The 23,465-nt window shown below is 60.9% G+C and overlaps 2 protein-coding genes across 8 annotated transcripts; one reads left to right on the top strand and one right to left on the bottom strand.

Annotated features, from left to right (window-relative positions):
- Positions 1-5,565: 5,565 nt before the first annotated feature.
- Prr7 (proline rich 7, synaptic) lies at positions 5,566-6,718 on the top strand. Its single transcript, XM_090325383.1, has 2 exons — positions 5,566-6,156; positions 6,277-6,718. The coding sequence occupies exons 1-2, from the start codon at positions 5,685-5,687 to the stop codon at positions 6,675-6,677; spliced, it is 873 nt and encodes a 290-aa protein (XP_090181509.1). The 5' UTR covers positions 5,566-5,684; the 3' UTR covers positions 6,678-6,718.
- A 660-nt stretch (positions 6,719-7,378) lies between these two features.
- On the bottom strand, positions 7,379-19,387 carry Dbn1 (drebrin 1). 7 transcript variants are annotated; one of them, XM_090325523.1, is made up of 15 exons: positions 19,132-19,387; positions 15,408-15,463; positions 14,770-14,882; positions 14,355-14,429; positions 14,102-14,248; positions 13,911-13,988; positions 13,387-13,538; positions 13,241-13,304; positions 11,049-11,108; positions 10,809-10,932; positions 9,892-10,029; positions 9,408-9,578; positions 8,389-9,059; positions 8,048-8,150; positions 7,379-7,916 (listed from the first exon to the last, which is right to left on the bottom strand). In XM_090325523.1, the coding sequence occupies exons 1-15, from the start codon at positions 19,215-19,217 to the stop codon at positions 7,846-7,848; spliced, it is 2,109 nt and encodes a 702-aa protein (XP_090181649.1). In that variant the 5' UTR covers positions 19,218-19,387; the 3' UTR covers positions 7,379-7,845. The 7 variants fall into 7 exon arrangements, with proteins under 7 accessions (XP_090181649.1, XP_090181648.1, XP_090181650.1 ...); XM_090325522.1 differs by having other exon boundaries at positions 8,048-8,153; positions 19,132-19,386; XM_090325524.1 differs by lacking the exon at positions 19,132-19,387 and adding an exon at positions 18,324-18,393 and having other exon boundaries at positions 8,048-8,153.
- Positions 19,388-23,465: the final 4,078 nt, after the last annotated feature.

Genomic DNA, 23,465 nt, shown 5'->3' with positions numbered 1-23,465 from the left:
GGAAACGGTTGCCACGGCAACGGGGTTGCGCTCCCCGGCAACGCGGGGGCCGGGGCGCCGCGGGTGGGGGCGGGGACGGGCGGCTCCGGGGGCGCCAGGCGGCTCCCACGTGGCCGCGCCCGGCCGCGCAGCGGGGGCTCCCCGGAGCCCGGGGTCCCCCCCACCCCACCCCGGCCACGATCCCGGGCAGGCGCGGCTCGGGAGGTCGTGCGCCCCTCCCCGCGCGCCCCGCGCTCCGCCTCCCCGGCCACCTGGAGGGGCGGACGCGCGGCGGGCTGGACCCCCGGCCCATCGTCCGCACCACGAGCGCCCCCTTTCTCGCTCCGCGCACAGTGCCCCGACTGTGCCCAGGCTTGGCCGGCAGTCCAGTGCCACAGGGAGGTGCGGGTCCCCCCCACACCCGGCCTCCCCGCAGGGGACCGTGTGCTGGAGGGAGAAATGGCCCCCCGGTCCCCTCTCCAGAGCCTGACTCAGCAGATGCCAGCCTCCCCACCGCCACCGCCCCGCTGGGGTTCCTTCTCCTTCCGGGTGTCCCGAGATGGGTGCTGGGTGACATGGGGGGGATGGGGGGGATGGAGACCTGCTCACGGGCCCCCTTTTCAGTCCTTCCTGCTATGTGCAGAACCTGTACTGAGCGTTCTGGGTTCATTGTCACCTCCTAATTCATTCGGGCGGTTGTGTCAGGTAAGTTGATTGTGCCCATCCTAGAGGGGGACATGCTCAGGGGCTCAGTGACGTGCCCAAGGTCAAACCACCACAAGTGGCTGGCAAAGCCCCTCAGCCCGCTGCCCCTTCTTCGTGTGACCCAGGCAGGAAAAAATCCTGGAGCCTCCAAGAGGTCCTTTCTGAACTTCTTTTCTTTTATTTTGGTGGGTCCTGGGGCTTGAACTCAGGCTGGGCGCTGTCCCTGAGCTCTTCAGCTCAAGGCTAGCACCCTACCCTAGAGCCAAGCCCCACTTCCCAGTTTTCTAGAGGTTAATTGGAGATAAGAGTCTCAGGTCCTTTTGCGCCTAGGCTGGCTTTGAACCTGGATCCTCACATCTCAACCTCCTGAGTAGCTAGGATGACAGGCATGAGACACCTTGCCCAGCCCTACTTCCACCTTCCATTCAGCTTTTTAAACCTTTGTAAGGCTTTCCTTCTTCCATCCAAGCCAGCCAGATTCTTGCAGTCTCAGACCCGTGTGCGTGTGGGCATGCATGCATATACATGTGTGTGTGTGTGTGTGTATATATATATATGACTGTGTTCCTGCTGTGCTGGCAGACTTCCTCCCTCCATTTTCTCTCTCTCTGGCTGACTCTGAGCAGTGGGGGCTGCTGCAGCCCCTCCGAGAACCCCTAGTGCACCAGTTTGGTGGATTTTTCAGTCCGTGGTCTTAGCTGTGGGGGAAGGCAGGGAAGATAGATCTAGACAGCGATGGGCTCTGGGGGTCCCCGTATAGCTCAGAGGTTGACTACTGAAATGTTTCTGGGGGGCCTAATGGATGCCACTGTGTGAGACTTGGTACAACCAGATTGTCCGATTTTTGTTTTTGAAGTGAGATGAGCCAGACCTTTATGTAAAATTTGGCTTGTCTCACATTTTGGCAACTGATCAGAATATTGATGGGGAGGGGAGAAATAGATTACTGGGCCAACAAAACGTATTCACAAGCTACGTGTAGGCAGAGGGCCCCAAATCTGAGGCCGGTGGACTCTGATATGGATTGCTGGAGCCCCATGGACAGCGTTGCACACTGGCGGGGGGGGGGGGGGGGGGGGGGGGGGGGGGGGGCTGGCTGCAGGGAGCTGGCATTTGGCTGGTCGCATGCAGCTTTGTACAGCATGCCCAGTGGTTGTACTGTCCCCCTCGGCACAGCCGGCAGGTCTAATCCTCCAGGTGGAGAAACTTAATTGGGATTTGAACCCAAACCTCTCCTCCATATTCTGTTGTTACACTTGGTCCTCAGCAAATGGGTGCCACCTGGCAGAGTGGACCCGTAATTATTTTCACGTGTGGGGAGCATCAGAAGCCCAGGAAAGTGGTTTTAGTGGAAGAGGTTGGTTTTGAATATCTTCCCCTAGGACAGAGCTGAGAGCCAAGGGCAGCTTGTAAGGCTTTGCTGCTGTAACCACGCGCACCCCCCCCCCCAGATCCCTGGCGCGATTACCAGGCGGGGGTGGGGGTCAGGTCAGGACATGCCCCCAAGAGGCCAGGGACCAACCACAACCTTGGCCTTGCTGGCAGTGAGGCTGTAGCTACTGGGTGGTTTTAGGAACAAGTCCTGTCACCTCCCTGTGAGCCTGGGCCTGTCTCTGTGTGGGACAGGTATAGAAGTACCACCAGCACGTCCCTAAAGTGCCTCTGCTGCCAACACAGTGGACTTTGCAGTCTCCAGACTTCGGTCCAGCTCCCTGGCAAGCCTGCATCCTGGACCCTAGAGTGGATGACAGCATCCATCTCCTGGGAGAGCTGACTGCAGAAACCAGAGACACGTGCCAGGCACACAGGACAGGTGCCAGAACCATCTTCCTCTTCCCTGCCCTCTCCCTATACACCATGCTACACCAGCCTCTGTCCCTCCCTTGTGCAGAGAACTGGCAGCTCTGGCCTTTTGTCATTCAGAGCCCCTGCTGTCCCAGACCTGGGATTGCCTTCCTCCACTCCAGGGCCCCTCGTGGGTACCTCCGGGTCTTTTTCCTTTTATTCATAGATATGTGGGCTCTTGGTATGATTATCATTCACCCTGCCAGGGTTGAGAATTGGGTGATGGCTTTTTTCTCAGTGACATTTTGATGAAATGCCAGGAATGGACTGGCAGCAGAGCCAGCTCCACAGGTATCCTCTCTCCTACAGCTAAAAGGCAAACAGGTAACTGGTCACCTCTCACCACTCCTCCAAGTGGCTTTGGAGCTGCTGTGTGCCAGTTGACTGAGGCGGAGTGTTTGGACACAGGGCCAAACACTCTGAAATCACCGGGCTTTGTTCTTCAGCAGTCCTGGGCTAGCTGAGGGCTCACTTAGCCCGGAAATGGTCTGGGAGGTCCTGGCAGGAGCTCCTGCCAAAGGCCACAATGTAGGATGCTACCTAGCGTCTGGGTATTATCCTAGTTCATCCTGCCCAGCTCTGCCAGAAATGCATTAGAAATGTAAACTCAGGTCCTCGCCCCGTGTCTAGGGACCCACATGCTCGATGTGGAGCTCTGTGACTTAAGTGCTCCCACAAACGTGAGAGGCGCCTGCCTTCACCTCAGTAAGGTCAGGACTGACTATCTGTGAGGCAGGAGAGGTGCTGTGGGTTCTTTAGATGTGGGGATGAAAAGCAGGGAGGCCAGGGGGGACCCCGCAGCCAGGGCAAGGCACTCAGAGGAAGCCCGGTCATGGAAGATGTTCCGGCTGTGTGCTGAGGATGGGACAACAGAGTTTGGTGGCTGTGGGGTGGATAGCAGGCTCCACCACACCCTGTGCACGGGCTAGCTCAGTCTTCACATGGTCAGAGGAGGAAACTGAGGCAGCCCGGGGTGTGTCACTTCCACTCCCTGCCTTGCATGCCCTGAGACATAAATGGAAAGCCATAAGCTAAGAGCATTACACATAAATCAAGGTGGTAGACCTAAGGACAAGTCTCTTTGGAGGGTAGCGCTCCTGGCAGTGGAGCTGGACAGGCAGGGTGCTTGATGCCAAGTCTGGAAGGCTGGGGCAGGAGGAGTATGTGTTCAGCAGCTAGGGGCCATGAAAGCCCGGGCTCTGGGGTGGCTCGGAGATGTTGGGGCATCTTGAAAGGTCTGAATCTCCAGGCTTAGGTATTGAGCGTCTGTTGTGAGCTGAATACACTGAGTAGCCCAAAACCTGTCCCAGATGAGACTCCAGCCCTCTGGACCTGCCGTAGGCCTCTGGATCTGCCTAGCGTCAGATCACTGAACCCTCAAACTGGGTGTCAGAGCCAGGCTTGGGTCCGAGGCCAGCTGCTTAGTACCTCCCACCCGGTGGCCTAGTTTGGTGACAGTGACCATTCTTACCTACTGGCTGAGGGCTGAGTGGGAGCCAGCAGACTTGCCAGTGTGGCTTACCCTAGTCTCAGCCTGCTGGGCCGGGCACCTGGCTGAGCTGGGCACCCACAGGGCACAGACCTCACTCTTAGCCAGGAGCTGCCGTGTTGTCCCCAACATCTTGTGGCCCTTCAACTATCCCACAACAGCTGTGGGCTGGTGGCCAGGCACCCTGGAGTCTTAATGGGAAGGAACAGGAAGGAAAAGGAGTGTGTACTTTGGCTGCTAGCTGGCCAGACTGCCCAGTGGCTGCAGGGCTGCCAAGTCATATACCAAGTGCCCACAAACGCCAGGCTCTTCAACCACCATCCAGTCAGTCATAGAAGAAAGGGATGGGGCCTACTGTCTGTGCGCAAGCTTACTCATGGCTCTTTCGATTGTGAAACGGTGTGTCCAGGAGCAAATCATTTCCCTCTCTGAGCTTCATTTGCCAAATATGCACAACCATCACAGATAAAGTGGCACTGCCAATCTAGACGACTGCGCATGCCCTGATTGCCTCCTGAGTAGCTGAGTGGGGGTGAGCCACCAGCACATGGCATGTTTATGGATTGCTTTTTTAATCCTTAGAGGTGAGGTCTCCTCGTGTTGCTCAGGCTGGCTCCAGAGTCCTGCCTGGCCTCCTGAGTCAGCGGGGACAGCCAGCTGGTGTGTGCCACCATGCCTGGCCCCCCACAGGCATTTGTAATTCAGCGACTCCTCAGAAGTACCTCTTCTGCTCTGTGAACTGGGGGGACCCTGGTTAGCAGCAGCTTCCTCCAAACATCCCTGTTCCTGCCGGCTCGGGCAAAGGAGAACAGATTTAATTAACTCCAGTGACTGGCAGCATCGTGTTTTTATCTGGGTTTCGTCGCCATGGCAGCCTCATGGTGGGGTTGTGGAGGGGGCGGGCAGAGAGCCATTGTTCCTGCCATTGTCTGTTCTGAAAAAAAAAAAAGGACTGGCACGGGCACCAAGTGGCCCATGGCCGAAGGCAGGCATGGGAGTCAGACAGAAGCCATCCGGGGAGAAGCCGGGGTGGCTGTGGCCTGGTGTCCCGGCAGCCTGGGGCTCCCGGGAGAGGCCCCAAGGGACGTTCAAGTTCAAGTCCAAGCAGCAGGTCGAGACGCACAGCCTACGGGGGGGGGGGTCAGGGCTCCCGGTGGAGGGCATCCCAAGAGGGCGCCCTCGTGCCCCGTGGGGGTGACCCGCCCCCTCTCCGCCGCCGCCTCCCAGGAGGTGAGAGGAGGAGGAGGAGGAGGAGGAGCCGGCGACCGGGCATCTAGTGCCCTCCCCTCTGCGGAGGGGCGGGCGTGGGGGGCGGGGTGGAGCCGGGGAGGCTGGCGGCGGGGAAGCCCGGCCCCGGGGAACCTCGGGCGTGACGCGCGCGGCGGGGGAGCCCCGCGCCCCGCCCTCACGGTGTGCGCCCCGCAGGTGGCCCGCGGCCCCGGGTGAGGCGGCCCGCCCGGCCCGCCGGCCGGCGCCATGGGAAGGAGCGGGCTCGGCAGCCGCGCCCCGCCAGCACGCGCGCGTCCGGATCCCCGCCGCCGCCGCCGCCGCAGGCAGCCCCCGGCCGCGGGTCCCCGAGCCACCACGCCGGCGGCGCCCGGGAGCGGGGCGCGGGCCCGGGGCCACGCCGAGGGGCCGCCCAGCGCCCCGTGAAGCCGCCGCCGCCATGGTGATGTCCCAGGGCACCTACACGTTCCTCACGTGCTTCGCCGGCTTCTGGCTCATCTGGGGGCTCATCGTCCTGCTCTGCTGCTTCTGCAGCTTCCTGCGCCGCCGCCTCAAGCGGCGCCAGGAGGAGCGGCTGCGCGAGCAGCACCTGCGCGCGCTGGAGCTGGAGCCCCTGGAGCTGGAGGGCAGCCTGGCCGGGAGCCCCCCGGGCCTGGCGCCGCCGCCGGCGCCGCCGCCGCCGCCCCCGCCGCCGCCGCCGCCGCCGCCGCCGCACCACCACCACCACCACCACCACCACCACCGCGGCCGCCTGGAGGCGCCGCCGCACGCGCACGCGCTGCTGCACCACGGGCACGCGCACCACCACGCGCACGCGCTGCCGCACCCGCCGGCCCCGCCGCCGCCGCCGCCGCCGCTGCTGCCGCCCCACCTCTCCGTGCCGCCCCGGCCCTGGAGCTACCCGCGCCAAGGTAAGCGCGCGCCGGGCCGGGGGCCGATCGGGGGCCGATGCGGGGCGGCGGCGGGGCGGCGGGAGCGGGCGTCCGCGGGCGCCGCGGCCTCACCGCGCCGGGCCGCCTCCCGCCCCGCAGCCGAGTCGGACACGTCGAAGCCGCCGTGCTACGAAGAGGCGGTGCTGATGGCCGAGCCGCCGCCGCCCTACAGCGAGGTGCTCACCGACACGCGCGGCCTCTACCGCAAGATCGTCACGCCCTTCCTGAGCCGCCGCGACAGCGCCGAGAAGCAGGAGCAGCCGCCGCCCAGCTACAAGCCGCTGTTCCTGGACCGGGGCTACAGCTCGGCGCTGCACCTGCCCAGCGCGCCGCGGCCCGCCGCGCCCTGCCCCGCGCTCTGCCTGCCCGCCGAGCGCGCCCGCCGCGTCTTCCCCAGCTGGACCGACTCGGAGCTCGGCGGCGGCCGCGAGCCCCTGGAGCACGGGGCCTGGCGCCTGCCCGTCTCCATCCCCTTGTTCGGGAGGACTACAGCCGTGTAGAGGGGGCGCCCCGCGGACCCCCCGGCTTTTTAAAGCGCTTCCCTCGGACGGCGGGGAAGGGCGGGGGGGCGGGGGGCGGGCGGGATTTCTTACCCCGTTTGTTACATTTTGAGGACAATAAAGGTGTGTGATCTGCTTTGGTACAGCGGAGGGAGTCCCCGCTGCTCGCCCAGCCCCAGGACCCGCGGGCCGCTCCTCTCCCGGGTCCTCGCACCCCACCCCGCCCCACCCCGCCCGCTCTTGAGGTCGGCGAGGGCACCCAGGCGGCAGAGCTGCCCACCCTCGGCGGCCTCGGACTCGGGACCAGATCAGCGCCTGGAGGCCCCCAGCAGCAGGCCCGAAGGGATCTGGATTTCTTTATTAACAGACACGAGCACGACCCGTTACAGAAGTTTGTGCTTTCAAAAAAAAAAAAAAGATAAAAAGCCCAAGCAAAGAGAGATGAGTCGGAGAGCCCCCCCCCCCCGCCCCGCGCGCACCCCGCCCCACCCACAGCCCCCGACCTGCTTCACGCCGAGGGCCTCCAGCCTGGGACCTGCCCGGCGGGAGGGGGGAGGAGGGAGCCCCGGGAGCCCCAGCGGGGCCAGGCCGGGAGGGCTGGAGAGAAGGGCGGGGAGGGTCCCAGGGAAGCCAGAGCCACGAGCCATTTATTGCCATGTTTTAAAATTCGTGCAAAATTTTCTGAAGCCCTGGACAGAGAATACAAAGTGATAATTTTTTTTTTCCAAGAAACATAAAACTAAGAAAAGAGGTGGGGGGACATTTTCCCACCAGAGCTCTCCACACACACGGCCCCCCCCCCCCCCCCGCAATCCCAGGCCCCCGACAGGGCGAGGCCTCCACCCCCTCCCCGCCGGCTGAGCAGGGGCGGGGAGGGCTAAGCTACGATCTGGACCGGGCGGGGGGAGGGGAAGGGGTGGAACTGGCCACGGCGCTTCAACTACCAACGGGAGGAAAACCAGTCCACTGTACAAGTCTGCTATCAACTTCTTAAAAAAAAGAGAGAGGAAAGCTGTCAAGAGTCAGGCCCTGCGGGTGGGGGGGCGGACAAGTCCCCGGCCCGGGAGCCAGGCGGAGCTGCTGCTGCGAGCGCAGGCGCTGCGGACGGGCCGGCCGGCCCGGGGTCCCCGGCGTCCGGGTGGGCGGCCTCCCCCGGGGGGCGCCGCCTCTAATCGCCACCCTCGAAGGCCTCCTCCTCTTCCGGAACCGGGTCTGCATCCCAGCAGGTGATGTCGATTTCTACCGGGGTGGGAGTGATGAAGATGAGCCCCGGGCAGGCCCACGACCACGGCCCCCCAGGCCTCGGATCGTCCGAACCCCACCCGGCCCGGCCCAGCGCCCCGCCCCGCCGCCCTCCCGCCGCGCGCTACCTGGAGGCTTGTTGTAGAACACAGGGGGTGGGGCCTTGGCACACGGCTCTTCCGATTGGGCAAACTCCTCCTCCTGTGATTGGCTGAAGTACCCTTCACTGGCCTGCTGGAGGAGGGGAGAAGGGAGGCAGCGTCAGTAGGCTCCGCCCACCGGGGCTGGCGCTGGCCAATCCGGACCCGAGGCTGTTGCCTAGCGCCCCGTGGTTGCCAGGGAAACACGGATGCCTTGGGAACCGAAGCTGAGCCGTCGGGGAGGGGCGGGGGGGAGCGGAACCCGAGGGTTCCCCCAGCCTGGAACCCCAACGACCACCCTCCCACCAGGCTGCCCCTGCCCCCCCCACCTGTGTCCCCTCCTTCTGGGTGGTCTCGCCATTGGTCAGCAGGTGGGGTTCCGTCTCCAGCTCCTGCTCCTCCTCCTGCCCAGCCTGCTGCCCCTCCTCTTGCAGAGCCGAGGGCAGAGCGGGGGCCCCGGGGGCAGCCAGGGGCTCCCCTTCTACTTCTTCCTCGGGGTCACAGAACGTGGCTGGAGGCTCGGGCAGCTCGTCAAAACTGAGGAGGTTGGCACAGCCTTCGCCGGCCGGTGGCACCGGCTCCTGAGCCACCTCGGCCAGAGCCACCTTAGCACCCGAGGGTGGTGTGGGGGCCCGAGGCTCGGCCAGGGCCGCCGAAGCCTCCTCCCCATTGCCAGGCCATAGGTCAATGAGGCTGGCGCTGGCGGGGGTGATGTTGTTGGCAACGGTGGTGGTGGCGGCGGTTTCAGCGGTGTCATCGGTGTCGGCCACGGTGGTGTCAGCGGGGACAGCTTCCTCCCGGGCAGCCAGGGCCGCGGACTCGGGAGACCCCGAGAACACGGCGTCCTCCGAGGGGCTGCGTGGCCCTGGGGGAGGCTCCTGGGCCTGAGATGGCTCCTCCACGGGGCCGGCCCAGGCCTGGGGGGCTGCGGCGTCTGCTGCTGCTCTGGCCTCCTTGCTAGTCTCTTCGTGGTCCAAGCTAGGGCTGGGCTCCTGGGTATCTGTCAGGGCACAAATGAAGGAAGCAAGGCCGTCAGGCCCCTCGGGGAAGCAGGGAGACCCTGGGCAACCAACCGCTCTCCAGGACCCTGCCCACCCTCGCAGTAAGAAATGGCTTCTGGAAATGCACTGGGGGCTTCCCTTTATCTGATGTCTTCAAGCCACTGGGCAGACCCAGAAAAATCCTAATACCCACGTCAGAGATGAGCCTGAGATGCAGAAAGGGCAGAGCCAAGGCTGTGCTGCCCAGCCAGGTCTACTTCCAGGGTGGGTCCAGGTACCTGGGGAGTTGTTACTATGGCAACCTCGACTTTCCAGCCTAAGCATGACTCCCCCCAACCACCACTCACCCTGAGCTGGTGGGGGCGGTGGAGGCAGTGGCGGAGGCTGAGAAGATGTGACCTCATCCAGGGCGCGCTCGATCTGCTCAGTGACTGGGGTGGAGGCGGCGCTGGAGTCGGAGGGGCTCCGGCTGGGGATGGGGGTGGGGGCCATCCTGCGGTGACTGTCCAGGTGACTGCCTGAAGAACAAAAGGCCCAGGCCGGGTCAGCGTGGATTGGGGAGCCAGCCGGGAGCAGGACTGTTCAGCACCTCATCTCTGGAGTCTGGGTGGGGGCTGGGAGCACCCCAGGTCTCCCCACCCAGGGGCCGGACCACAGCTTCAGACCCTGGAAACCAGGGCCCACAGGATCAGGGGCAAGAGGCAGGCAGTACCTGCTCTGGGGACAAACAGCAGAGGTCAGCAGTCAGGCTTGGGGGGAGCAAGGGCCAGGGGGCTACTGGGAAGCGGGGGCCCTCCTTACCCCCCACGGAGGCCTGGGGCTGCTACCTACATGGGAGGGAGGAAGAGAGGTTTGGGGTGCGGTGACAGGTGATATAGGGAAAGGGAGTCCGTGGAGGGGAAGAGGAGGAAGAGGAGGAGGAGGAAGGCCCACTGTCCGATGCCTTTATGAAAGGGCAGTACGGACGACCTGCCGAGAGAGACAGACAGAGAAAGAGACAGAGGACAAGAGAGGGTCAGTCTCCCCTACCCCTCCCTGCCCCAAGGCCTCACCCACCCCTCCCTGTGGCAGCCCTAGACATCCAAAGCCATCTCCAGCCAGGACAACACATTCAGCCAAGCGGGGCCACAGGTTGAAGCCATCTGATGCTGGCTCTTAGCACTGGACACACACACACAGCCACGAAGCCCGCCACACACCGGGCCAGCCCAGCCGGCTCAGAGCCACAGCGCAACCGACACAGCCTGGCCCACCCCAGGGTGGGGGGAAAGCAACACAGGACCAAGCAGACAGGGTGTGCAGAGGCACTTCAGAGGGAGCTGGAAACTGCGAGGGGAAAAGCCAAACGGGAAGACCCTGGGCTCCAGAGTGCTCAAGTTCAAGGTCAGGGCAAGAGCAGGGCCCACATGCACCCCACAGCCACTTCCAGCCAGACCTGGCAACCCAGCCGGGCTGCTCCTGGCACCCGAACCCACACCTGAGCTGCCCAGTGGGCCTCAAGCACTGCCCAGTGTCCAGCCAAGAGCCCACACGAGGACACACGGTACAGTACCACCTCCACCCATGGGGGGCGCTGCCACCCGGAAAGCCACAGGTGGAGGCACAATGGGGGGTGGCGGGGAGGAGATCTTGCCTTTTCCAAGAGATCCTTGGGCAAGGCTTCTCTTCCAAGAAAAGAGTCCCAGAGAGGCTCAGGGCCATAACCTGAGGAGTTAGGAGGTGAGGTAGGGACGGGGGCTGGGGGTTACCTGGTCGGTGGTTGAAGGGTGTGGGTCCATCACAGCTGCTGCCTGAGGTTGATGCCACTCGTTCTTGCTGTTTAAAGAACTCCCGTGGGTTGTCGGGACGCTGGGCAATGATGGCAGCCGCCTCCTAACAGCACAAGGAGGGGTTGAGTTGGGCTGCACGGGGCCCCAGTGGGCAGCCCCTGCCCATCTCACCTACTATCTCTTCCCCCACCTCCGACTCTCCCTCCTCCCCACTCTCACCTCTACCTCCGACTCGGACTTCTTCATCTGGGTCTCTTCCTCCTCGTCTCGCTGGTCACCCTGGAAAGCAAAGTAAGTGTCCTGGGGCACGTGCCTCTCTGCTATTTTCTCTTGGCTGTGTTTTAGTCCTGGGACTCGAACTCAGGGCCTGGGCACTGTCCCTGAGACTCAAGACTACCACTTGAGTCACATTTATTTATTTATTTATTTATTTATTTATTTATTTATTGGCAGGTAATCGTCTCATGGACTTTCCTGATTGAGAAATCTTCCATCTCAGCCTCTTGGCCATGTCTAAAACTCATTAGTTCCTTTCAAGCTAAGGGTTGTATTTTGCCAGGCCAGTCTAGACTCCCATCCTCCCTACTTGTGAGGTACTACAGTGGGTTAACACTGCACCCAGCCACTGGTTATTTTGCCAGTCCTGGACTTGGGCTCAAGGGCCTGAGCTCTGTCCTTGGGTTTTCTCAAGGCTAGAGCTCTACCACTTGAGCCTCAGCACCACTTCTGGCTTTTTTTCTATGTCTATGGTACTGAGGAATCAAACCCGGGTCTTTGTGCATGCTAGGCAAGCACTCTACCACTAGGCCAAACTCCCAGCCTGAGATTTTTATTTTATTCGAATTTATTTACTTGCCCTGGTCCTGGGGCTCAAAATCAGGATCTGAGTGCCATCCCTGAGCTTTTTTTGCTTACAGCTGGTACTTGAGCACCACTCAAGTGGTAGGGTTTGAACTCAGGGCCTGAACCCTGTCTGTAAGACTCTGTGCTCAAAAAAAGCACTCTACCACTCTGAGCCACAGCGCCACTTCCGGTTTTCTGGTGGTTCACTGGAGACAGGAGTTTCAAGGACTTCCCTGGCCAGGCTGGCTTTGAACCATGATCCTCAGATCTCAGCCTCCTGAGTAGCTAGGATTAAAGGTATGAGCCACCTATGCCAGTCTGAGGTATTGACATAAACTCCTCCACACAAACATCGCAAGTCCCAGCCTCAGCTTGAGTATTACCGCCCAGGAGAAAGTTCCTCAGGCAAGCCTGTCATCCTTGCTACTCAGGAGGCTGAGACCTGAGGATCAGGGTTCAAACACAGCCCAGGCAGGAAAGTCTATGAGATTCTGATCTCCAATGAACTAACAAAAGGCCTAATAATAATAAAAGAAAGAAAAGAAAAAGAAAAAAAACCAGTTCTCAGTCCATGCAGACCATTTCCTTCCGCGGTTTCTACTTGGAGCTCCTAGCATTCACCACAGAGGACACTGGGCCATCATTTCCTGTTCCTGGGGTCACCTCCCCACCCCGTGAGCCACACAGGATGAAGACTCAGGTCCTTACATGCCAGCACAGGCTGTGCTCCAGTTTACTCGTGAACTAACTAGACCAAAAGGCTCTGTTGTAACCCCCTGCTGTTCACAGGGAAAATGGAGCCTGAAGAGAAACGGGATGTCTGGCTGAACGGGAATGCCTCATAACTGTCATCCCAGCTACTCAGGGGGCTGAGATCTGAGGATGGTGGTTCAAAGCCAGACCAGGAAGGAAGGTCCATGAAATTATCTCTAACCAACCAGCAAAAAGCCAGAAGCGGAGCTAGGGCTCAAGTGATAGAGCTAGCCTTGAACAACAACAACAAAAAGCTAAAGGACAACACCCAGGCTCTTTAGTACAAGCCCCAGTACTGCTATGCACGCACGCACGCACGCGTGCACACACACACACACACACACACACACACACACACACACACACACACACCGGGGAAAGATGGGAATCGGCTGTGATTGTCAGGTGTCATCTGTAGTCATGGGCCATTCCAGCCCACATTCATTAACATAGCCCTGCAAATGTTCATTTGGGGGGTGGGGGGGGAAGGGGTCATGAGACTTGAACTCTAGGTCTGGGCGTTGTCCCTGAGCTCTCCAGCTCAAGGCTACCGCCCTACCCTTGAACCAAGCCCCACTTCCCATTTTCTAGAGGTTCATTGGACCTAAGAGTCTCAGGTCCTTTATTGCCCGGGCTGGCTTTGAACCTGGATCCTCAGATCTCAGCCTCCTGAGTAGCTAGGATGACAGGTGTGAGCCTCTGGCTCCCAGCTCTGGGGACGTCTTTTTCCACACGACAACTGGTATTCCGGTCCCCAGAATATCCAGCACTGTCTCTGAGCCACCGAGGTCAGGAAGCCCTGGGGAAGAACTTACAAAGATGGACTGCTCCTTCAACCGCCGCTTGGCTTCTTCCGCTTCCAGAGTCTGCTGCTTCCTCCTGGAAGGACATGCGGCAGGTACCCCCTTCAGGGTGGGTGGAAGGTGGGGGGTGTGGGTCCCTCCTGTAGCCCGGGCCTCACCTGTGCTCCTCGATTTGCTGCTCCCTCTCCCGATAGCGCCGCTCCCGTTCTTCCTGCTCCTGTCGCTCCTGCTCCATCCGCTCCTGCTCGAACCTGAGCCTGGCATCTAAGGCCTTCTTCCGTTCTTCCTCCTTCCTCAGCTCCTCCTCCTTCTGCAAAGCCCTCGGCAGGAGGACAAGTGCACCCCTGAGCCCCCTTGCCCGGGACTGGGAAATGGAGGGGGGGGCCCTTTTTGGAAATGTGGGGTAGAGAGAGGAGCCTTTTTTTTTTTCAAGGCTACCACCCTACCCTTGAGCCACAACCCCATTTCTCATTTTCTAGAGGTTCATTGGACATAAGAGTCTCAGGTCCTTTTGTGCCCGGGCTGGCTTTGAACCTGGATCCTCAGCCGGGAGGAGTGGTTTTGCAGTGTAGAGGACTCCCTCTTCTGTTTGGGGGAGCGAGTGGGGATGGGACACAGGCTGTCGGGGACTGAGAAGTACACCCAGTGGGAACTCAACTCCAAGGCGAGGTGGGGTGCGCACCTTGGCTTGCTCCCAGAACTGCTCCCGGTTAATGCGTTTCATTTCCACAGCAGCATCCGTCTTCTGGTAGGTGGTGCCCTGCAGACGCCAATGCCCCCCCCCCAACATTGGCAAGTGAGCCCCATCAGGCTCGACGTGCAGAGGACGTGCAGATGGCCCCCGTCTCCAGGGCCCCAGGCACACACACTGACCACTGGCTCAGCGTTCTCGTCCTCCCGAAGCCTCAGTCGGTGTAGCACAGGGCTGGAGAGCCGGGCCAGCCCATTGGAGAGCCGCTGTCCGATGGCACCTGCGTCAATGTCTTCCACGCTGCTGGCATTCACGATCACGTCAACGCCCTTCCACAAGAAAGCAGCGTTCAGGGGGCATCTATGCTGCCTCTTGCTATTACCTCCAGGACAGTCGCATAAAGGGGAGCCTGGGTACCCCCCCACACACACACACCTGAAAGAACTCAGCCACCTTAGCCACATGGCTGGCACAAGCACACTTCCGGGCATCAGGCACGTCTTCACCAACCTGCAAAGCATCCAGAAAAGGGATTTACAAAGGACCCAAGCTCGTGCCTGTCAGCCTAGCGACTCAGGAGATCTGAGGACCGTCGTGCAAAGCCAGCCCGGGCACAAAAGGACCTGCGACTCTTATCTCCATGAGACTCTTTATCTCCAGTGAACCCCCAGAAAACCGGAAGTGGCTCTGTGGCTCAATGTGGTAGAGCGCTGGCCTTGAGCAGGGGGGGGGGACAAAGTTCAGGGACAGCATCAGGCCCTAAGTTCAAGCCCCACAACCAACCAAAAACCAAACGCAAGAGGGGATGGGAGCCCGAGGGCTGGAAAGTCCCCAGGGCACAGCCACGTACCCAGTTGATGAGCACATATTTTGGCAGGGCAGCCTTGCAGTCCTTGACGCTACAAAAGCCATACATCACTTTCTGGTTCTCGAAGTGTCCGGAGAGTTCTTGCAAGCCCCCTTCTGGAGAAGAAAGGCCCCAGGGGAGATCAGAAAGGGTATCAGGATTTGGGATCTCAACCCGACCCCAGGATCTTCCTGCCCTGTGCAATATGCAGGTCCCATGTTTTATGCCACTGGGCACGGGTGGGGGAGGGAGGGGTTGGGAAAGCTGGATCCCAGCAGTGCCTTTCAATGCCGCAGGCCCCAGTCTGGGAAAAGACTGAGCAGGTGTTTTCACACATCCTCATTTGACTCTTTTGCACATTTTTCTCCAGGTGCCCCGCAAGGTTTAAAAAGAAGCTTTCCTTAATAAAGTCTTCCCGCACTGGAGAAAAGGGGCCAGATCTGGGTCACCCAGCGAAGGCCCCTTCTGAGCCTTCTCAGAGGACCCCGCCCTCCTCACCCCAGAAGCAGGGGTGACAAGAAGGAATGACCAACACGTTCTACAGGCAGGCGGAAGGGTGGCTAAGAGCCAGGGGGGTGGGGAAGGAAACCACTGGGGGCAGGGGGCGGGGGCGAAAGGGAAGGAATGGCTGGAATTCTTACCTCCGGAGGCGGCGAGCTTGAGGTCATCGGAGCCATCTTCGTAAGTGTACAGAGCCCTGGGGAGAAGGAGGGGTGAGGGGGAGCGAAACAGTCAGGGCCCAGGCAGCCAATTTTGGGTGGGGCTGAAGTTGAGGAAGAGAGAAGAATCCCAGGAGGGTCTGAAGGAAAAGAGCCTGGCATCATTTCTAACTGCAGCCCAGCAGGGGGCATCCATCCTGCAAGCTTGGGGAAGCCTGGGTCAGCCAGCAGGGAAAGGGAGAAAGAAATCACTGCCTAGTCAGCTGGGTTGGCTGGGCCCCGGCCGGCCAGGGCCCTGGCAGCCCGCAATCCAGCAAAGCGGGTGTGCCATGGCGATTCCAAGGCAACCATTCCTTGGTTACCGTTTCCTGGCGACCACGAATTCTCATCCCTCATTGGCCCGTGCCAGGAAATCTACCTGGCCCGTGCCTGGGTACCCGCGGCCCCTCCCCCTGTGGGGAGGGAGGAGGAGGAGAAGCTGATGCTCAGTGCTGGGCATCCCTGGGTAACCATAGCAACCCAGCAATTGGCACAGGCGCCGGCCCACCAGAGCTGCAGTCTCCTGGAACACAAAGGACCCTAGAGACCCGCCCTCAGACTCAATCTCCACCTCTCTGAAATGGGGATGAGGTCACTCCTTCGGTCACCCCCACCACCTCCCAGGTTCCGGGGAGGGAGGGGGCCCCCAGATGGCTTCACTTCTAGCCTTTCAGCCCTTAGGCAGTGACTGCCCTAGCTGAGGTCTCCAGGGACTTGCTGGCCTTTCAAGCTGGCCAGAAAGCTGACCCTGCAGCCTTCCTCATCCTCTTCCTCCTCTCCACCCCCCTCAGTCTTTCCGCCCTCCCCGCCCCCATCTTTCTCCCTTAGGTCACACAGCATCCATTTCACGGAAGGAAATGCAGAGAGAAAGAGGCCTCCCCTCTCTGTGAGATTCCCAAAGGCTCAGACTCCTATTCTCCCACATGGAAGGCAGGCAGGCAGGCAGGCGGCTGGGGGTGGCCAGGAAAGGAGGAGGGGTGGGGGAAGCAGGAGGACGTGGAGGAAGGGAAGAGAGGGGGAGATGAGGAGGAGACACTGAAAGGGCTGGAAAAGAATGGTGAGCAGGGGAAGAAGAGCTGGGAAGGAAAGAGGGAGGGTCCGGCCCCAGCCCCAAGAGGTTGGCAGAAGTTGTTGCCAGAGCCAAATGGCTTCTAGCCCCTCCCTCCAAAAAAAGGGGGCACAGGTGGGCTGCGAGGAGGGGACAAGGGGCGGGGGAGGGGAGCTCTTGATCCAACTGTTGCCCCAGCCTCTGCCCTGGCAGCTGCTCTGTCAGCACAGCTGTCTCACCACCTGTCCGGCTGCCCCGAACCTATGGCTGGGAACAAAGAGGCCTCAGAGGAGTAGAGTGTACCCCTCCTGATGAGAAACTGAGGCAAGGCACAGGTATCCTGGCTCCCTCTAGACACCCAGGGGTCCCTGTCTCAGCCCCATCCCACTTGATAACTTCCCTTCAGCCAGACTTCACCTCCCAGCTCCGCCCAGCCCGCAATCCCACCCTGACCAGTCCGTGGTCACACCAGCCAGCCACTGAGGCCATACTGGTAAGGGCTCCGGAATCCCAAACAGGGTTCTGGAATCATCCCTCCCTGGAACCTGGCTGGCTGGAAGAGGCACTCAGCCCGGGCTCCCACAGGGAAGTGATCTTGAATTCACCCGGGGCTTAGGCTGGAGGGAGGTGAACGAGGGAACCTGAAATCTACACATCTCCCCAGCTTCTAGCCTGGCACACAATCACTACCCCAAGACTTGGGGGGGGGCGGTATCTCTGATGTCAGGAACTGTACAGCAAAACACACACTCTGGGTACTGGCTCCAGCCCAGAGCAGTACCAAAGCATATGTGAATGTGATGTCAACCTGAACTCTGTGTGTGTGTGTGTGTGTGTGTGTGTGTGTGTGTGTGTACTAAACTCAGGGTCTGGACACTACCCTTAGCTTTCTCACTTAAGGCTGGCACTCTAACCACTTGAGCCACAGCTCCACTTCTGCCTTCAGGCAGTTTAACTGGAGGTAAGAGTCTCTTGGATTTGTCTGCCTGCCTGGGCTGGCTTTGAACTGTGATCCTCAGATCTCAGCCTGCTAGAAGCATGAGCCACCAAGTACCTGGTGACCCAAACCATCCAGACCACAGAAACTGGACTAAGGCGACTGACTGGGAGCTCTAGACTCTCAGGGGTCAGCTGGGAGTGGGAGATTAACCACTCTGCCAAGGCAGAAAGGCCCCAAGCACCCTGGAAGTGGTGGTTGTGCCCAGTCTCTTCTCAAGAACAGCAGACTGGCTTTGAACTACAATCCTCAGATCTGAGAGTCTCCTGAGTAGCTAGGACGGGTGTGAGCGGCTGGGTTCTGTCCTGAGTCTGGAGATCTCACCCCACACTAGGCTAAGCACTGGAGTGGGAGTTGGGGGGGGAGAACACTCTTTTCCAAGACATGGTTACCACACCTTGTTAACCAAATGCAATCTGGGCCCTTGGAGGGTGCAGGCATGCATCCGCCTGTGTCCCCAGATGGGGGCTGACAGCATGTCAGGAGTGGCCTTTGGCCACGTGGCCCTTTCTCAGGTGCTGGGACCCAGGCCTGGGCTGGGCAGAGCTGCTGGGGTGGCAGGGATTGGATGGGCCCAGCTCTGGGCTGCCAAAGCTCTGCTTGGGGGAGGACAGGGCCACAGGGGGAGGGGGGTAGACAGTGGATGTCCCCCCAGGCTGGCACGCAAGGAAGCTGCTGTTCAGGGGTGGGCCGGGCCTGTCCTCAGGCAGGGCCTGGGGCTCTCGGCATCCACCCCACCGCCAGGGGCAGGGCTGGCTGGGACAATGGTGGGCTAACTGCCGGCAGGCTGGGCTACCTCCCTCCTGCCACTGACCTGCAGCGCACAGGAGCCTGCCTCAGAGTCCATCCCTCTGGGCCTGGCTGCTGTCCAGTACTGCAGGACCAGGGCATGGACACCCCGTTATCTTGTCCCAGCCTGGGGGGGGTGGCAGATCAGTGTCATCTGGGTGTGTGGGGGGGGTGAGGGTGAGACCAGCCCGATCTGGGGGTCCCTCAGACCTGGCACGCACTCTGCCTCAGTTTCCCCTCCCCCAAGAAGAGCCCCACTGATCTCGCTTGCCAGGGTGGACGGGGACCTGGGGAAGGGGAGGGTGTGGGGGGGGGCTCCTCCCGCCGGGTCCCCACTCCCCCCCCCGTCCCCCCGGTCCCGGGTCGGGGGCGCAGTGGGCGGGCCCGCCGCTCCTCCCCCGCCCCGGCTTTCCTTTGTGCGGCGGCGGCGGCCGGGCCGGGCCGGGGCTCCCCCCCTCCTCCGCCCCCCCTCCCCGTCCCGCCCGGGACCCCGGCCCCCGCCCCGCCCGCCCCGAGGTGGCGAAGGTGCCCTTGGCCGGCGCTGCGCGGAGCCGGGGCGCGGGGAGGCGGCGGGGGGGATGGGCCGGCGGCCACGCGGACCCGGGGCTCCCCCGCCCCTCCCCGCGCACAAAGGCGGCCCCCCCCGGCCGCGGCCCCGGGGCTCACGTCGGGGTCCCCACCCCCCCCCCGGCGGGATGGAGACAAAGGCGGCGGCGGCGCGGGGACAAAGGGGCCGGGCGGGGCCGGGCGGGGTCCGGGGGTCCGGGCGGGGTCCGGGGGGCCGGGCGGGGTCCGGGGGGGCCGGGCGGGGGTCCCGGGACCCCGGCGCTCACCAGTCGGCCGCGCTCTCCTCCCGGATCACCTCCTCGTACGCCGCCAGCAGCTCCAGGCGGTGTCCGCTGAAGCTGACGCCGGCCATGCTCGGGGCCGGGCGGTGGCCGCGCGCGCGCGCGGACGGACGGACGGACGGACGGGCGGACGGGAGGGAGGGAGGGAGGGAGGGCGGACAGACCGACGGGGAGGGAGGACGGAGCCGCCGCCTTCGCCACCGCCTTCGCCTTCGCCGCCGCCCCGGAGCCTCTGCAGCGCCGCGAGCCGAGCGCCGCGGCCGGGGGAGGGGAGGGAGGGGAGGGAGGAGGGCGGAGGGAGGAGGGCGGAGGGAGGGCGCCGGCCGGCGGGGGGCGGGGGGCGCAGGCTCCGCCCGGCTCCCTCCCTCCCCCTCCTCCCGCCGCTCGGTCCTAGCGCCGCCCCCGCCCCCCCTTCCCAGCCTGCCCTGGGGCGCCCCCCCTCCCCGGCCCCCCCTCTGCTCCCCTCCCCACGGCCTAGGACCCCCCCATACACACACACTGGGGGTAAACTGCTCCCCTGCCCCCCCTCTGATCCCCTCCCCACGGCCTAGGACCCCCCCATACACACACACTGGGGGTAAACTGCTCCCCTGCCCCCCCTCTGCCCCCCCTCTGCCTCTGATCCCCTCCCCATGGCCTAGGACCCCCCCATACACACACACTGGGGGTAAACTGCTCCCCGGCCCCCCCTCTGATCCCCTCCCCACGGCCTAGGACCCCCCCATACACACACTGGGGGTAAACTGCTCCCCTGTCCCCCCTCTGCCCCCCCTCTGCCCCTGCCCCCCCATCGCCGCCCAGCTGGGCCTGCAGCCCCCACCCACCCCACTCCCTTCCCCACACCCCTTCCTCAGCTCCTGATTCTCCAGAACCCCCCACCCCACCCGCAGGCCAGCTCTGCCCCACCCTGCAGGCCACCCTGCCATTCTCTTTATCCTCCCCCCTCCCACACCCTCTACACAGCCTGGAGGTTCTTTTTTCTTTCCAGTCCTAGGGCTTGAACTCAGGTCCCAGGCCCTGTCCCTCCGCCGCCCTTGTGCTCAACCCTCTTTCCCTCGAGCCACAGCACCACTTCCTTTATTCCCACAGACTCTCCTGCCCAGGCTGGCTTTGAACTGGGGTCCTCCAGATCTCAACCTGGGGAACAGCTAGGAGTCACAGGCCTGAGCCCCCAGCCTCTGGCTAGTAAATTCTTCCTCCTCTCTTTCCTCCCAGAGGAGCTCTCAGGGTACCCCTGGGGGCACAGCTCCTCCCCCAGGCCTTGGGCCCGGCTTCCTGTCACCTTCCCTTCCCAAAGGTCGGCCTCAGAAGGAGGAACTCAGAAAAGTCCCCTAGAGGGAAGTGGAGGGAGAGACCCAGAACCCAGCTTTCCCGGGAGGTGACCAGAACCCCAGCTAAGCAAGAATACAAGGCCCCGAGTTCAAATTCCAATACCAGCACACACATGCAAACACCTCAAAGCTCTTTTACCAGCCTCAGGGACCTCGTGCCCAGCCTTGCCACAGACCCCTGTCCCCCCCGCCCCAGCAGTCTCTCCGCCCCCTCCTGCTCATCCTCAGGCACTGTCAGGATTCACCCACCCACTGGAGGATCATGGTTCTAAAGCCAGCCTGGGCAGGAAAGTTTATGAGACGCTTAGCTCCAATTAACTACTAGAAAACAGGACATAGAGCTCTGGGCCAAGTGGTAGAAAAGCTAAGGGACAGTGCTCAGGTGCTGAGTTCAAGCCCCAGGATTATCGTGCGCACACTTCTGAGTTTGCACGCGCGTGTGCACATACCACACACGCACACACACACCAACAGTTCGTGTTGGGCAAAGTTGCAAAACTAGAACGGAGAGCGTCCATGTTCACTTTTTCCTATGGTTTCCTGGACTTGTAAGAGTGGCTGGCCTCTAATACGCATGCTCTGGGAACCTGCCTCCATGCCACCACTAGGTACCCAGAGCCCAGGCCCAGTCAAGGTGGGTGGTGAGTAGGTGCCTTCTGCCAGGCCTTCTCCCTACCTCAGGCCTGTATTCCTAGCTACTCAGGAGGCTGAGATCTGAGGATCAAGGTTCAAAGCCAGCCTGGGCATTAAAGACTGTGAGACTCTTATCTCCAATGAACCTCTAGAAAACCAGAATTGGTGCTGCAGTAGGGCGGTAGCCTTGAGCTGAACAGCTCAGGAACAACGTCCAGGCCCAGAGTTCAAGTCCCATGACCAACACAAAAGAGAGAGAGAGAAAACAGGTAGGATTTGCATCCAGAACCCTGGGTTCCCTGCGATTTAGGCTAACATATATCTCTTCTGAGTTTCCTCTTTTTTTTTTTTTGGCTGATCATGGGGCTTGAACTCTGGGCCTGGACGCTGTCCCAGAGCTCTACAGCTCAAGGCCAGTGCTCTACCACTTGAGCCACAGCGCCTCTGATGAGTCACCGGCGATTGAGAGCATCACATGGACTTTTCAGCTGGCCTGGCTTCAAACCTTCAATCCTCAGATCTCAGTAGCTAGGGTGACAGACAGATGTGAGCCACTAACGCCTGGCTCTGTTTCCTTTTGAGAACCTGGGGTGAGGACAAAAATGAACTAGATAGAGGCTTTGAAGAGGGGAGCCCTCTCTCTTCCTCCTGGCAGTCTTGCCCTCTACCCACTCCCACTTCTGGCTGTGTGCCCTTCCCCCACCCCTTCCAGCCTGGGCAGGGAGGGGGCCACAGCCTCTGCTGGCAGAGCCTTCTCTGGCCTCATCCTGCCTCTGCAAGATTCTACAAAGCACACCTTCAAAAGTGCGACCTCATCATTATGAAGCTGGCTGCACTTCCTGGGCATGTGGCATGCCTGTGGCATGGTGCCAACCACTCCCCTTCATGTCAGCTCTGCTCCCAACAAGCCCAGCTTCCTGCAATGCCCCGCTCATACTATGAACTCAGACTAGTTTGATGACTTAAGAGTATCTAAAGCCAGGCACGGGTGGCTCACGTCTGTCACCCTCGCTACTAAGGAGGCTGAGAGCTGAAGATCCCGGTTCCAAGCCAGCCCCTGGCCGGAAGTTCCCGACCCTCTTTATCTGAAGTGAACTACCCAAAAGTTGGAAGTAGAGCTGGGGCTCAAATGGCAGAATGCCAGCCTCCAGTGAAAAAGCTAAGAGACAGCACCCAGGCCCTGGGTTCAAATCCCCAGATTGGCACTCACACATAAGAGTACCTAGACATACTTAAAGCAATACCAGTAGATAGTAGGTACTTTGGACGTCTTGGCTCTGTTATGGTATTACAGATGGAGAAACTGAGGTTCTGAAAAGGGCAGTTGAGCTGGGTGCCAGAGGCAGAGATCTGAGGATTGCAGTTCAAAGCCAGTCCTGGGAATTGAACTCAGGGCCTGAATATTATCCTTGGGCTTTCTCAAGACTACTGCTCTACCGCTTGACCCTCCTTTTTTATGTATGTGGTACCGAGGAATCAAACCCCAGTCTTCATGCATGCTAGGCAAGCATTCTACCACAAGGTCAAACTCCCAGCCCTGTAAGCCTCTTATCTCCAGAAAACTTAGAAAAAACTGAAAGTGGCACTGTGGCTCCAGTGGTAGAGTGCAAATCTTGAGGAAGAAAAAAAAACAACAAAAGCTCAGCGACAGCAACTGGGCTCTGACTTACACACACACACACACACACACACACACACACACACCCCACGCATGCACACAACCCAGCCTGGAGGGGAAATGGAGTGGCGAGGGGAGGAATTAACAATCAGGCTTGCAGACCACACCTGCCAGTCTTTTGGCTGGTTCTTCTCATGAGTGACCACGGAACCCAATGAGCTCAATGGGCGTTCCCTCTAGAGCTTTCCCTGGAACCCTTAAGAAAGACTCCAGCTGGCCACTGGACTGCTGGAGCAGGCAGGACATGCGGCCTGGACCTGGGAGGCTGAGTCCACCCACAGTAGGGGAAGTACCTTCTGAGGAGAATGCCAGCCTGGGGCCAGCAGAGCTCAGGAATGGAGACAAGAGACAGACCTAGTAGTTACCTGGATCCAACCATGCCTGAAGCCACCAATTGTTCCAGGTAAATTATCCCCCATGTTTTGTCTAAGCTGGTGGGAACTGCAGTGACAGTCCATCTTTGTCTACAAATACTGGTTTTTTGGTTTTTTTTTTTTTTTTGGTCATTGGCAAAGGGACATGGATGAAACTTAAGTTAACCTTCTTGTTCCCTCATCCCTGAGAAAAGGGATTCAGCGTGGCTTTGGGATGCTCCTTAAGTAAGTCCCCCGCCCCGACTGTCAAACATGTATACAGCTTCCTGAATATTCTCCAAGCTCCCATTGGAATGATGAACC

The sequence above is a fragment of the Megascapheus bottae genome, chromosome 38, assembly GCF_031878675.1.
Source record: "Megascapheus bottae isolate mThoBot1 chromosome 38, mThoBot2.hap1, whole genome shotgun sequence".
NCBI classification, from domain to species: domain Eukaryota; kingdom Metazoa; phylum Chordata; class Mammalia; order Rodentia; family Geomyidae; genus Megascapheus; species Megascapheus bottae.
This window is presented reverse-complemented; position numbering and strand designations above follow the sequence as displayed.